General features: G+C 39.3%; 1 protein-coding gene across 3 annotated transcripts in view; it reads left to right on the top strand.

Moving 5' to 3' along the window:
- The first annotated feature begins 323 nt into the window (after positions 1 to 323).
- ppp2r5ca (protein phosphatase 2, regulatory subunit B', gamma a) overlaps positions 324 to 14,854 on the top strand; it is a 156,571-nt gene continuing 142,040 nt past the window's right edge. For all 3 annotated transcript variants that reach the window (XM_073039646.1, XM_073039645.1, XM_073039650.1), the window contains exons 1-2: positions 324 to 465; positions 823 to 891. In XM_073039646.1, the coding sequence (XP_072895747.1) occupies positions 439 to 465; positions 823 to 891 (96 nt within the window). In that variant the 5' untranslated portion in view covers positions 324 to 438. The remainder of the gene's footprint in view (positions 466 to 822; positions 892 to 14,854) is intronic.

The raw sequence follows: 14,854 nt of genomic DNA, 5'->3' as shown, positions 1-14,854 counted from the left end.
AACTCACAGAAGATGCTGGAGGAACTCAGCAGGCCAAGCAGCATCCATGGAAAAGAGTGTTAGAACAGGCCGAGAGTCTTCATCGGGACTGAAGGGAGTCCGGAGATATTGGTCCCAGATTCCAGCATCTGCAGTTTTATTTGTGCCTCCGGAAGTTTGTTCATTTATTTTGTCTACTAAAACGCGCGCTTTTCGGTAATCTCAGCAACTTGGCGTTGAAAACTTGAGTCGTCTGCCTGAAAACCGGACCGACGTGAGTCAAACTGCCCGCGTTGTTGCGTGCCGGGCGCGTGGTCACGTGCAGCCGAGCAGCCAGTGGGAGGGAAGCATGAGCAGGCGGCCCTGGCTGGCACGGTGTGAGCGGCCGCGCGCGAGCAGGAAACGGTGGCTCGCGATCGAGCGCAAGCTGGCGGCGGTCCGAGTCGGGCCGGGCTCGAAATGCCGAATAAAAACAAGAAAGAGAAGGTGAGGAGCCCCGCCGGCCTAATGGACATCACTTGGGGGCGTAATGGAGTGCGTCTCCCTGCCGCTCGGACCGGACGGGGAAGGAGTTGGGACGGGCGGATTGGACCCCCCCCCCCTTCCTCTTCCCACCCGGGGGAGGGAGGCGAGGGGCTGATGGGCCTCGGCCCGTTCGGGTTTGGACGTTGGCCAGACTGTCGCCGGAGCGGCTGCCAGCATGCTTGATGGGATTTGTCCCATTTGCTGGAGGGTGGGGACGTAGCAGTGCCGGTCACCGCGGAGATAGCCAGGGAATGACTCTACTCGGCCTTCTGATTCCGCGGCTCCCCGGACTGATTGATTTCTGCATCTTTCACTTAGGAGCCATCTAAAAGTGGGAAAAGTGGGAAAAGCGGCGCAAAGGATGGACAGGAAAATGCCGAATACGAGGTAAAGATTGAATGCCAGGAGACGGCGGCTAGCAGGGTCTGGTGTGGATGTGGCCAGCAGTGCTTTAGGGGAGTGTTGCCTTGCACGTCTGCGTTGCTAGAGAACGCTTGCGAGTTCCTCGTTACTGCAGCCCCAAACTTTGTCGCCCTGTTCATAGATTTAGTTTCATTTGGCGCAGGAACGAGTTACAGAGTAATTTTTGAAACCGTATTGTGAATGCAGATAGAGTATTTCTTTATCAATCTTAGTTTTCTGTCGTAATCACCTAGAATCTGACACGCTAAGGGAAGCCATTCGACATCGTGATCTATGCCAGTTAGATTACTCCACACAAGCTCCCTAGTGCATCTCTGCGCCAAAATTAATCGTTTGTCAAGGGTGATCTATGTCAGTGAGAAAACAAATAACCATTGGTCTGATCTCTACATGTAATCTTCCCTAATTCCACTAGGTGTTTTCTCCATCAGTGTTACTTATCTCGCTCGCTGTTAGGCTTTAAGAAACTCCTGAATGATTTGATGTCGATGGACAGGCAAATGTGGCTTTCTTCATCAAAAAGCACTTCCTCTTCATCAAAATTTATATTTCAAAAAAATGGTGGAGTAAAGCTGGAAGTGCTCAGCAGGTCAGGGTGAAACAGTTTTTAAAAACTTAGTGATGACCTGTCCAACAAAGAAAAGTTAATAATTGATAAAGATTTTAGTGCCCGCTTATTTCAGACTTCCAGTAAACTACAATACCTTACAGTTCCAGCATTGATTGCCATTTTCTGTTGACTATTCCGTTTTATATTTATACAGTTACAACTCCAAATTTTTGAGGTAACTTTGACATACTCTCTCCACAGATGCTGAGTGTTTTCAGCATTTTCTGTTTGTTATAAGACATAGCAGAATTAGGTCAGCCCATCGAGTCTGCGCTATTCATCCATGACCGTGATTGTTCTGGGCAAATTTTTCTACAGAAGTGGTTTGCCATTACTGCCTTCTAGGTAGTGCCTTTACAAGACGGGAGATCCCAGCCATTATCGATACTCTTTCAGAGGTTGTCTGCTTGCTACCAGTGGTCACATAACCGATACTTGTGATATGCACCAGCTGCTCTTTTGACCATCCACCACCTGCTCCCATGGCTTCATGTGACCTGATTGGGGAGCTAAACAGGTGCTACACCTTGCCCAAGGGTGACCTGCAAGCTAATGGAGCGAAGGAGCGCCTTGCACCTCCTTTGGTAGAGACGTATCTCCATCCCGCCTCCAGAGCATATTAAATTTAGCTGGAGGCTAAGATGCTGTTTTTCGAGCTTGCACTGGGTCTTACTGGAACATTGTAGGAGGCTACAAACAAGATAGAATGGGATGGTGAATTAAATGACAGGGAACAGGAAGGTCAGGATTGTCTTCTGGACTGCTCTGCAAAGTGGTCACCCAATCTGTGTTTAGTTGCTCGAGTGGAGAGGAGACCAAATCCTGAGCGCCAAATTTCAGATGTAGTACAGGTGAATTGCTGCTTCACCTGAAGGACTGTTTGAGTCATTGTGCACTGTATTGGGAAGGGATGAGGTTAAAGAGCAGATGTCGAATTCCCTGCAATTGGATGCAAAAGTGTGATTCTAGGAGTCAGAAGAGCAAACCAGGGAGTTTGTTTATAACTTCCTTAGTTGCCAAGGTGGGATTTTTACTTGATTTCTGATTACTAATCCAGATTTTTTTTGTTAGTCCAGTAATTTAAACGCAATACAATTGCACTCCAGTAGGTGTGGGGGTTAAATCCACCTGGACCTGAATGTCTGTTGTTTGACAAAATAATTGAGTATGTCTGATTTGTTTAGTATTTTATTTCTTCTCAATCTAAATTGCTATAATTTCCAAATAATTCCATTGCTGTTATGTCCTCTTTGGCAACTCTTAGTTAAAACTGTCACCTTCATTGCATCTCCTGACTTTTTCTTGCTTACTCCTTAATAAACTGATCTTTATTACAGATGTTTGTGTGTGTGTGTAATATTGCAAAATATTTTATGTTCACTTTATATTTACTTTGTCCCTTGCTAATATTGATTCTGGAAGGTAATGATACCATGAACCAACCTTGTCAGTCTTGAGGGAAGAGATGACATTCATGATTAACCTATGAAAGAATGATATATTTTTCCCTACTTTTGTTACCCTTTATTGTATTTTGGAAATTTTTTTCCCCTTGATTCAATTTTATGCTTGCTTTCCCAAAGCATAGACTGATTCTCCTTGTTTTTGGTGCATTTTATTTCTCATTGCTTATTGATTCACCTTAAGATATTGATACTTGTTCCATACTTCATCAGTCAATATTTCACTGAAGTTTTCTGCTTTAAGTACGTCATTCTTTTTGTGACTCTACTCTGATGAACTCTTTCAGCTATGTCTACCACATTGAAATAATAATTGGTGATCAAGTCCAAAATATTTCAATATAACAGCAATGAGAGCAATACTATTTTTGGAATGTAATGGGGTGAGTGGTGAAGGAAACTCTTGAGGGCATCCTGGATTTCAGTAATTTGACATGTTTCTGAAAAATAACTTTTACTGTGTAAATACACATTGGAGCCAATACAGTAAGATTTCTCTTTTCCATCCAGGTATTAAGTTATGCTTTATATTACACTATGATATAGTGTAATATAAAGCATGATGCTGTTGAACTACCTTGGCTTGCTGTACTTTCCAACAACCAATGATCTTATCTTGTCTATGCCTTTTGTGTTGGCACGTGGAAGGACACCTTCTTGATCAGTTGAGAATGGAAGCCTAGTCTATTTGATCTCTCTGCAAATGATAGCCTTGGTTCTCATGGTCTTAAGTCAATGATGGATAAATTTCTGTCTTGTTTGATTCTAGTGCTAACAGTATTTTGAAGGAAAATGTTCTGTATTTGTTTTCAATTATGTCTCATTTTGTGTTTGTCAATTGCATCAAACTGTTATTGGCTTTTGATTACTTAATTAGTGTTTATATCATTGTACCAGTTTATTTCTTAAAACTCTGTGATTGAATTATATCTGGATATGTTGTCTCCATTCCCCAAACAAGGGAAAATCAGATCAAATTAATTCTAAACTCTGATTATCAAATCCAAATAGATTGTCCTTCTCCTTCTCAAAAGCAAGCAGTAACCAGTTTAATATGGGCAACTGAAGATGCTATGGCAGATTGCTTTTGTGCCATTTGTAGACCAAGGAACAGTGGTGGAGGAGGAATGAGTATTTAAAGTGAAGACCAGGATGCAGATAATTCAGGTTGCTACTCTGCTTTTACCACTGTTGGAGTCCTGACTGAGATGACACAAATTGGAGGTGGCCCAGAATGTTCTAGGCAAGTGTGGCAGTGGCTTTAGTAAATGGTGTAGCTGGTGTGATATGGGTATTACTTGTGCTAAAATTCGGTCTTAAGTCTTGTATGTAGTTTATTCTACTTCATCTGAGTTGCAGTTATAAACTGTTATTATAGCTGCAATAATAACACATTATTAGAGGGCGGAAGATGAACTGTCATCAGCCAATATCAGCCTGTGTTTTTTTTGGAGGTAATTTATTAATAAAGTAATTGAAGATGAACTTGGACTCTGCCCAGGTGAATTCTTTTAGCTATGTCTTCTACAGGACAGACTGTTATTTGGAAGATCTGAAATATCTCAATATGATTAGATGAGAGCAGTACTACTCTTAGAATGTAATGGGGTAGGCAGTGAAGGAAAATGCTCAATTTGTTTGTTTCAATGTTGTCAAGTTTTTTAGATACCTATCACATATTTTAAAGCATATGACTGTGCTTAACCAAGAAAGGTTATCCTTTCAAAGTTTGGACTCTCAGTCTTGTTGAATTTGACAGTACAAATTTAAAATGCTCAATTTTGAAGTGTAAAGTAAGACTGTTCAAAGTAATATGGATAACAATGATAGAGAGGTAAACAATTTCCAAAGCATTAGATGTCAGTGGCAACACCCTTCATCTAATTTGGATGACCATTGGTTTATGTTTCATTCTAGGACCTGGGTACAAGGTCTTCCTGGAAATAAAACAGAATACTTGAATTACAAGGCAGGTCAGGGATGGGAAAATAGAACTGAAGTTTCATTTCAATGACATTTCATAAGAACAAGGGGGAAGTTTAGGAGTAAAACTATTGAAAATATTAAACAAGACCTTTCCAAAGTTCAAAGTAAATTTATAATGAAAGTACATATATACAACACTGAGATTTATTTTCTTGTGGGCATATTCAATAAATCTATAGAATAATAACCATAACAGAATCAGTGAAAGACTGGCTGAATGCCCAGGTTGGGCAGAGTGCAAATACAAAAAAAGGAAGTAATAATAAACGATAAATGTTGAGAACATGAGAGGAAGAGACCTTGAAAATGAGTCCATTGGTTGTGGGAACATTTCAATGATGGGGCAAGTGAAGTTATCCTCTTTGATTGAAAAGCCAGATAGTTCCTGTCCTGAACCTGGTGGTGTGAGTCCTAAGACTCCTGTATCTTCTTCCTGATGGCAGTAGTGAGAAGAGAACTTGTCCTGGGTGTTGGGGATCCCTGATGATGGATGCTGCTTTCCTGTGACAGATTCATGTAGATATGCTCAATGGTTGGGAGGACGTTACCTGTGATGGACTTGGCATATCCACTACTTTTTGTGGAATTTTCTGTTTATTGGTATTTCCACACCAGGCTGTGATGCAGCCAGTCGGTATACTCTCCATCACACAGCTGTAGACATTTGTCAAAGTTTTAAATGTCATGCAGAATCTCTGCAAACTCCTAAGGAAGTACGGTGCCTTCTTTGTAACTTTACTTGCATCCTGGGACCAGGACAGGTCATCTGAAGTAATAACACCAAGGAATTTAAAGTTGCTTACCCTCTCCACCTCTGATCCTTTGAGGTCTGGCTCATGAACTTTTGGTTTCCTTCCCTTGAAGTCAATAACCAGCTCTTTAGTGTTGCTGGCACTGAGTGCGCGAGATTGTTATAGCACTACTCGGACAAATTTTCAATTTCCCTCTTGTATGCTGATTCGTCACTACCCTAAGTGTCTGCAAGCTTGAATATAGCATTGGAGCTGTACTTAGCCACCCAACTTTCAAGGGGTGATTGATAAGTTTGTGACCTAAGGTAGAAAAAGTCAGTTTTAGAAAACCTAGCACGTTTATTTTTCAACATAGTCCCCTCCTACATTTACACACTTAGTCCAGTGGTTGTGGAGCATACGGATCTTCAACCTCCAGAAAGTGTCCACAGCAGGGGTGATTGATAAGTTTGTGGCCTAAGGTAGAAGGAAATGGGTTATACAGCTCGTGTTACAGGCACATGCAGTTCAACTCTTTCAGTGATTAGGCAGAAAGTTTGACGTTAATAACATCTCCTTCTACCTTAGGCCATGAACTTATCAATCACCCCTGGTGAGTTAACTTCAAACTTTCTGCATAATCACTCAGAGTTGAACTGCATGTGCGTGTAACGAGAGCTGTGCAGGATTCTCTGAAGGTTAACATGCAGGTTGGATCGGTGGTAAGGAAGGCAAATGCAATGTTATCATGCATTTTGAGAGGACTAGAATATTTGTGTAAGGATGTAATGCTGAGACATTATATGGCATTGGTCAAATGACAGTTGGAGTATTGTGAGCAGTTTTGGGCCCCTTACCTAAGAAAAAAATGTGCTGGCATTGGAGAAGATCCAAAGGTTGTTCACGAGAATAATTCCAGAACGAAAGGGTTATTATGTGAGGAGTTTGGCTCTGGACCTGTACTTGCCAGAGTTCACAAGAACGACGGGGAATCTCATTGAAACCTATCAAATATTGAAAGGCCTAGGTAGAGTGCATATGGAGAGCATGTTTCCTATACTGGGGGGAGTCTAGGACCAGAGTAGACAGCCTCAAAATAGAGTGATGTCCATTTAGAACAGAGATAAGGAATTTACTTAGTCAGAGGATGGTGAATCTGTGTAATTTATTGCCACAGATGGCTGTGGAGGCCAAGTCCTTGGATATATTTAAAATGGAGGTTGATAGGTTCCTGATTAGTCAGGATGTTGAAGGTTATAGGAAGAAGGCAGGAGAATGGGATTGAAAGGAGAAATAAATCAGTCATGATGGAAAGGTGAAGCAGATTTGATGAGCTGAATGGCCTAATTTTGCTCCTTGGTCTATAGTCTTTTAAGGAATGCAAGAGCGCGCTTAAGAGAAAAATCAAGACTAAAAGGGGACATGAGGTTGCTTTGGCAGATAAGGTAAAAGAGAATTCCAAAGGCAAAAGAGTAGTTAGGTCATGGACCATATCCAGATTACAGGAGAGGAGGTGCTTGCTGTCTTGAGACAAATTAGGGTGGATGAATTCCCAGGGCTTAACAGATATCTCTTTGTGCCATGTGGGAGGCTAATGCAGAAATTGTAGGAGCTCTGAGTGCATTTAAGAAGTGTTTAGCATGGGTAATGTGCTGGAGAATTGGTGGATTGCGAATGTTGTTCTGTTGTTTGAGAAAGGCTCTAAGAAAAAGCCGGGAAGTTATAGACCAGTGAGCCTGAGCTCAGTAGAGGGTAAGTTATTGGAAGGTATTCTAAGGGACTGGATTCATAAGTATTTGGATGGACAGGGACTGATTAGAGATAGTCAACATAGTGCATGATAAGTCATGTCTAACTAATCCAGGAAAGTTGATTAAGGAAGTGGATCACAAACAGGAGAAAATCTGCAGATGCTGGAAATTCAGAGCATCAAGCAAAATGCTGGAGGAACTCAGCAAGCCAGGTAGCATCTATAGAAAAGAGTAAACGGTCAACATTTCAGGCTGAGACCCTTCATCAAGAAGTGGATGTTGTCTTCATGGACTTTAGCAAAGCCTGTGGCATGGTTCCACATGGGAGGTTGGTCAAGAAGGTTTATTTGCTTGACATTCAGGATGAGGTAGTAAATTGGATTAGCTTTGGCTTTGCGAAGTAAGCAAGAGAGTGGGAATAGATGGTTGCTTCTGACTGGAGGACAGTGAATAGTGTTGTGCCACAGGGGACCAGTGCTGCGGCCTTTGCTGTCATCATCTCTGTCGATGATCGGATGATAATATAAATCGGATCAGCAAAATTTGAGGATGCCACCAAGATTGGGGCATAGTGGACAGCAAGGAAAGTAACAAAGCTTGCAGGAGGATCTGCACAAGCTAGAAAAATGGGCTGAGAAACAGCTGATGGAATTTTATGCAGACAGGTGTGAAGTTTGCCACTCAGGGAGGATAAACCAATGTAGGATTTACACAGGGCATTGAGGAGTGCAGTAGAGCAGAGGGATCTGGGAACATATGTATAATTCCTTGAAAGTGACGTCACAGGAAGATGGGGCCATAAAGAGAGATTTTTGGCACATTGGCCTTCATAAATCAAAGTTGTGATGTTATGTTGAAGATGTATAAGACGTTGGTGAGGCCTAATTTTGAGTATTGTGTGCAGTTCTGGTCACTTGTCTTCTGGAAAGGTAACAATAAGATTGAAAGATTACAGAGAAAATTAACAAAGATGTTTCCTCGACTTGAGGACCTGAGTTATGCAGCTTAGGACTTTGTCCTAAGCATCGGGGAATATGGGGAGATTTGATAGTGAGCATTACAGATAGAGTAAATACAAGCAGGCTTTTTCCCACTGAGGTTGGGTGAGACTAGAACTAGAGGTCATGGGTTCAGGGTGAAATGTTTAAGAAGAACTTGAGGATCTTTTTCAGTGGAATGAGCTGCCAGCATAAATGATGGATGCAGGTTTGATTTCAACATTTAAGAGAAATTTGGATAACTACGTGAATGGGCGCTAGGTATATAGAGGGCAATGGCCAAGGTGCAGATTGATGGGACTAGGCAGAATAATAGTTTCTGCACAGATTAGATGGGCTGTAGTACTTGGACTCTTATGTTCTAACCTACAGGTGATGTGCAGGTGTTAAAGGCCAATGAGCTCAATATCAGTCATGGGTAAAATATTTAATTGTATTTTAAGGGTCAGGTTATGTAATTGTTTGGATAGACAGCAAAGAAGGCTATCAAGACTTGAGGTGTAATCTGCACCAGCTGAAAAATGGCAGAACATTTGAAGATTTGCACTCTGGCAGGTCAAACCAGGATAAGACTTGTACAGTGACTGATAGGGCACTGAGGTGTGGAGTAGAACAAAGGGATCTGAGAATAAATCCTTGAAGGTAGGTAGGGTCATAAAGAGAGCTTTTGGCACATTGTTCTTTATAAATTTGAGCATTGAGTACAGGAGTTGGGATGTTATGTTGAAGTTGCACAATGTTGAGACTAAATTTGGTGTATTGTGTGCAGTTCTGGTCACCTATCTGCAGGGAAGATATCAAGCTTGAAAAGAGTGCAGAGAAAATTTATAAGGATGTTGTCAGGACTTGGACCTGAGTTATAGGAAAGGTTGAATACATTAGGACTTTATTCCCTGGAACATAGGAAAATGATGGGAGATCTTACAGGGATATACATGCGAGGAATATAAATAGGGTAAAAGCATGCAGGCTTTTTCCCCTGAGGTTGGGGGGGACTAGAACTAGAGATCATGGGTTTAGGGTAAAAGGTGAAATATTTAAGGGAATCCTGAGATGAACTGCTTCATTCAGAGAGCGGTGCGAGAGTGTATAACGAGTTACTAGCAGAAGTGGTGGATATGGGTTGAATTGCAACTTTTTAAAGAGAGATTCAGATAAGATACATGGATGAAAGAGGTATGGAGGACTATGGTGTGGGTAGATTGGGCTAGGCAGAAAAATGGAGTACCTACTGGTTGCACGTAGGGCCTGTTTCTGTGCTGTAGTGTCTTAAGGAACTATCATGAAGCTCAAGGCAAAGTGGTTGATCCTACTGTTAGAACCCTTATCCCAATTTAGCTGCTTGTAATGGTTCTTTCAATTTAGAAAATGTTTAAAGTAATTTTTGATTAATAATCTTTCTTGGAATATTTTTCTTTTCATTAAGATGTGGTCTGATTTTTTTTCCAATTTCCATGATAGCATTTGAAAAAAACTACACATTTTCAAATGCAGAATGTTCTGAAATTCAAGTTGTTTTTCTGCACCTTTCCTCAGTGTTAGTTATTGTGTTACTTTTTAGAGCAATGCTTACCAAACTTTTTTTGGGTTACCGCCTCTAGACCACATCCCCTCCTCTCCTTTCTGGCCCTTACATAAAAACTATAAATAATTTTGGTTTACGATGCACAGTGAAAGAAAATAGGAATTGCAAATTCAAAGTAGTGACAAATAATTGCAAAAATTATTCAAGTCTGTTTAAATCTACAGATAATATTTAATTACAGTAAAAATAATTTTCATCAACACTTGCATTATTTGTCCAACTATTCACTACTTCATTGCTCTTTCACCTTTTAATGAGATTGATGGGCTTGGTGCAGTGATATCAGCTTCTCAGCATCAAGCTGAATGTCACTCAGAAGGAGTCTCATATCCCCACATTCAATAACTTAGTCTGTTTCATTGCTTTGAAAGAAATTGGGCAACTGCACTGAAACCACGCTCTAAATATGATGTTGGAAAGACAATAAAGAACAACTTGATCCTTTTACGGTGCAGGATAGTGTTCAGTGATTTCTTTCTGCAACCAAAAGTCTTTTATTGTTTTTTGAACCTTGGCTTCAGCTGTAAGTCACTTTGTGGTGAAATCAGTTCTTCCTCCATCCTTACTGTTACTTAAGGAATAGATTTATTACCTGATCTGGAATTTGGATTGAGAGAATATTTTGAAATCTCTCTGACTTGTCTTTATGCAGCTCACCCAGGTGGGCACAGTACACTTGAAGATCATCATCTGGTATTCTATCTTTCACTTCCATTTCAGAGAGGCTCAGAAATTAGAAACGGTCACGTTAGCCAATGTTGCACTTAAATAAAGTTAACTTGGACAGATGTGTGGAGACGACTGACTTGACTTTAATAAGATTCACATAATTTCCTTGCAATTGATTGATTTCATTAAACTTTGCAAATAATTCTGACAAATGTCATACATAATATTCTTGAGTTGATTACTGAACGAAGTATTTGAAGTCTTTTTAAATAATTTTATCAGTTTTAAAGCATGCATAAAAGCATCTCAGTTTCTTTTTGAGAGCCATTTGACTGGTGTGTAACAGCAAGTGTTCAATCTGTTCATTATTCTCAATACAAGGTTCTCAAAATAGTTGAGAGCACGGGATGATTTTATTTACCGTTGTGATTACAGTATTTAATGATTTGTGGATTTTAGGATTTTTATGACATGATGTCTGTGAATTACAGAGCAGAATATCCTTCTCTTTGAAAAATTACTCAACAACCTGAAATATTGACTCCACGTTATGTTTCTTGTCCCCTTGCAAATAACAACTCTTAAACCATACTTTCATCTTTTATGTAACAAACATATTCAAGAAGCAAAGATTCATTCCTTGGCAAATTTGACTTGTTTAACTGCAGAGCAAATTCTGTTGTCCCCAGTATGTGGCACAATGTGCCTTCCACATTCTCAGATATTTCATTTGCCTTTGAACAGAGTAGTTGCTGAGTAGAATCACTTTAATTATTTGATCTGGTGACCTATGCAAAACCTTACTCAGAACCTCCCTTACTGCTAATCAGTCTTTCTCTAATTGTTTGGGGCTTTACAGATTCAACAATACAATTTGTTCTTTTGCTGCCATTTTCTTTATGGATTAACGACAACTATCATTCACCTATTGTTTAAACCCAACCCCAAGCACTGCGATCAATAAAGGGGAAAGTTATGACATCATAATAGCTCATAATATAATACCATACCCTAAACCACAGAAACTGCATCACTGGGAGTCAGCGGGAGACGCTCATGGAGTGAGTACTGTTTTAGATGCGCTCCATAACCTTTACTTTTTTTAACCTTTGATCACCCTTATTCAACTTATTTTCACCTACACCAAAAGATTCTTGCTATTTTGTTTGGACTTATCGTTAAGAGTTTATTGTGAATTTTTGAAGATATGTACTCAGAAATGGCTTTTAGATCTAAAGGACGAGAACCTGGGCGGAACCCGAATGGTAATGGAAAGAAGCAAGCTCATCCGCAACGCACTGAATTAACTTATGAATTGTTATTGGAGGTTTTAGATAAAAAATTTGATGAGCAACAACAAATTTTTAAACAAGATATAAAGGCTTTTCAAGGTTATATGGATAAGACGGATTCAGTAATTAACCAGCAGCAAGTTCTTATCGCATCTCTGCAAGAAGACGCTCGGAAACGAGATTTGATAATTGAAAAATTGCAACAGGACTTACTTTCGACTACTAAACTGGTGGAAACACTTAAAACCAAGAGTGTCGACTTTGAGAATCGGTCCAGAAGACAGAACCTACGTATACTTGGTCTCCCAGAAGGTATCGAAAAAGACGACCCCAGGGAGTATTTTGCTCAATTTTTAAAGGATGCGTTCCTGTCTGTTTTCCCAGACAGCCCGCTGTTACTTGATCGCGCGCATAGAATTATGCGTCGATCACCGAGTGCTTCAGCTAAACCTTCGTTTGTAATTGTCCGGTTCCATTATGTACATATTAAAGAGCAACTTATTCGTGTGGCTCGACGTGTAGGTATGATTAAATTCCAAGATCACAACTTCCGCTTAGTGGAAGGTTTTAGTCCTGAGGTAATGAGAGCTCGGCTTCTTTTTGAACCGCTGATATCTGAATGTTATGAGAAAAATTTAAAACCAGCGCTCTTATACCCTGCGAAGCTCAGAATCTCCCCGCCGAACGCTCCTCGCCGGGTTTTTCTTTCTACATTTGAAGCGAGAAGTTTTCTGAATGAGAACTTCCCTACTGCTACGGGCTCTCAGGCCGAATGAATGAGTGATTTCGATCGTGTAAGATGGTTTTTGATCCTCCAAACCAGATTTTGTTTCTGGTTGGTGGTGTAGGTTTACTCTACACTTTATACTCAAGTTAAAGTGTTCTTTCGACATATTAATCGTTTTGTTTTACACACTTTAACCATTATACTGTATCGCTGACTATTTTCTGTTCCTTCGAAGGTGTATTTTTAATCCTTCGAAGGTGAATACTTTTTTTACTAAGATGGTGGTTTTTTGATAAAACATTTTTGGTGTTTTTTAAGATGGCGCTATTTTTTTTTCTCTCTTGTCTTCCTACAATGCATCGCTTATCACAGTTTAAATATTTTTTTGGTTTGTTTGGGTTTTAACCCGATTTATAAGTTTTTAGTGATTACATTTTCTTCGTTTTTTTTTCTACTACCAATTATATTAAGAAGTCTGGTTCTAGTATAGTGATTATAATTTTTAAAGTTTGGGTGGTTTTTTTAATATATATATATCCTTTATATATGGAGTGGGCTTCCGCTGATATGGGGGTAGGGTTAGTTTCATTTTTTCTCTTTCCCAGCCTTTTTTTGACTGTTTTTTTTTCTCTTTCTTGAGTGGGAGTGGGGTGGTCTTTTTTCTAAGTCTATATTTTTTCTATCAGTTTTTTTTAGTTTTTTTATTTGGGCTGATTTTGAACTACAAATATGTCCGCGATGTCGTCACTTCCGGGTTTGCTTTTTATTTTTGTTTCTAATTTGGTTAACCCTTCTTATACCAAAGGGTTGATCTTAGAACTATGGCTCAGACCATTAATTTTGTTTCTTGGAATACTAATGGTTTAAACCATCCGATTAAATGAAAGAAGATTTTCGAAGTATTCCAAAGACTTAATGCTCATATCATTTTTGTACAAGAAACTCATGTGAGGAAGGAGGACAACTATTGCTTTTTTAGGTTTTGGCGGGGTCAACAATATCATTCGAATTCAAATGCCAAAGTAAAGGGAGTTTCAGTTTTTATTGACTCCTCTATTACATTTGTCCAACATGATATCTTTTCAGATCCGAATGGTAGATTTTTGTTAATTACGGGTTTACTTTTTAATAAAAAGGTTGCTATGGTTAATGTCTATGCTCCAAATGTGGATTGTCCTGATTTTTTTAAGTCCTTATTTACTTCTTTACCTAATCTAAATGAATATAAGTTAATAATGGGTGGTGATTTTAATTGTTGTTTAAATCCTTTGATGGACAAATCTATATCTACTCAGACTGTACCCAATAAGTCGGCCACTTGTATCAACTCTTTTTTGACTGATAATGGAATTTTTGATATTTGGAGATTTCGGCATCCTAAGGACAAAGAGTTTTCTTTTTTCTCACATGTTTATCATTCTTATTCGAGAATTGATTATTTTTGTATTGACTCTTGTTTGATTCCTTCGGTAAATGGTTGTTATTATGATAGTATAGCTATTTCAGACCATGCTCCATTAAAACTTTCTATTAAATTTATGGACACAGTTCTTAATGCTAGACAATGGCGGTTTGATTCTACCTTATTGCAAGATCCGGACTTTATTAAATTTATGACTGAACAGATCGATTTCTTCTTCTCAACCAACTCCACGGAAGATATTTCTTACGGAACACTTTGGGACACTTTTAAAGAATATATACGTGGACAGATTATTTCTTATTCTGTCAGTCTGAGAAAACGCATAAAGAAGGAAACTCTTTTATTGGTTGATAAAATTAAAGAGATTGACAAGAAATATTTGATTACTCCTAGTAAGGAGCTTTACAAACAAAGGGTTGAACTTCAAACAGAATATAGTTTATTACTTACATCTTCGATTGAAAATCAACTGATGAAGTCCAGATCTGATTTTTATATACATAGTGATAAATCGGGTAAACTATTAGCTAGACAATTGAAGAATGCTTTGGTTAAACGTCAAATTACTAAGATCCGTCAGCAAAATGGGGATTTGACAATTAACCATGATGAGATAAATAAATCATTTCAAGATTTTTATACTTCCCTTTATCATTCTGAATTTCCTCAGGATTGCAGTGCCATGTGTGATA

Source organism: Hemitrygon akajei, chromosome 3 (genome assembly GCF_048418815.1).
Source record: "Hemitrygon akajei chromosome 3, sHemAka1.3, whole genome shotgun sequence".
NCBI lineage: Eukaryota > Metazoa > Chordata > Chondrichthyes > Myliobatiformes > Dasyatidae > Hemitrygon > Hemitrygon akajei.
Note: the sequence above shows the minus strand (reverse complement) of the source record. Positions and strands in the feature narration are given on the sequence as shown.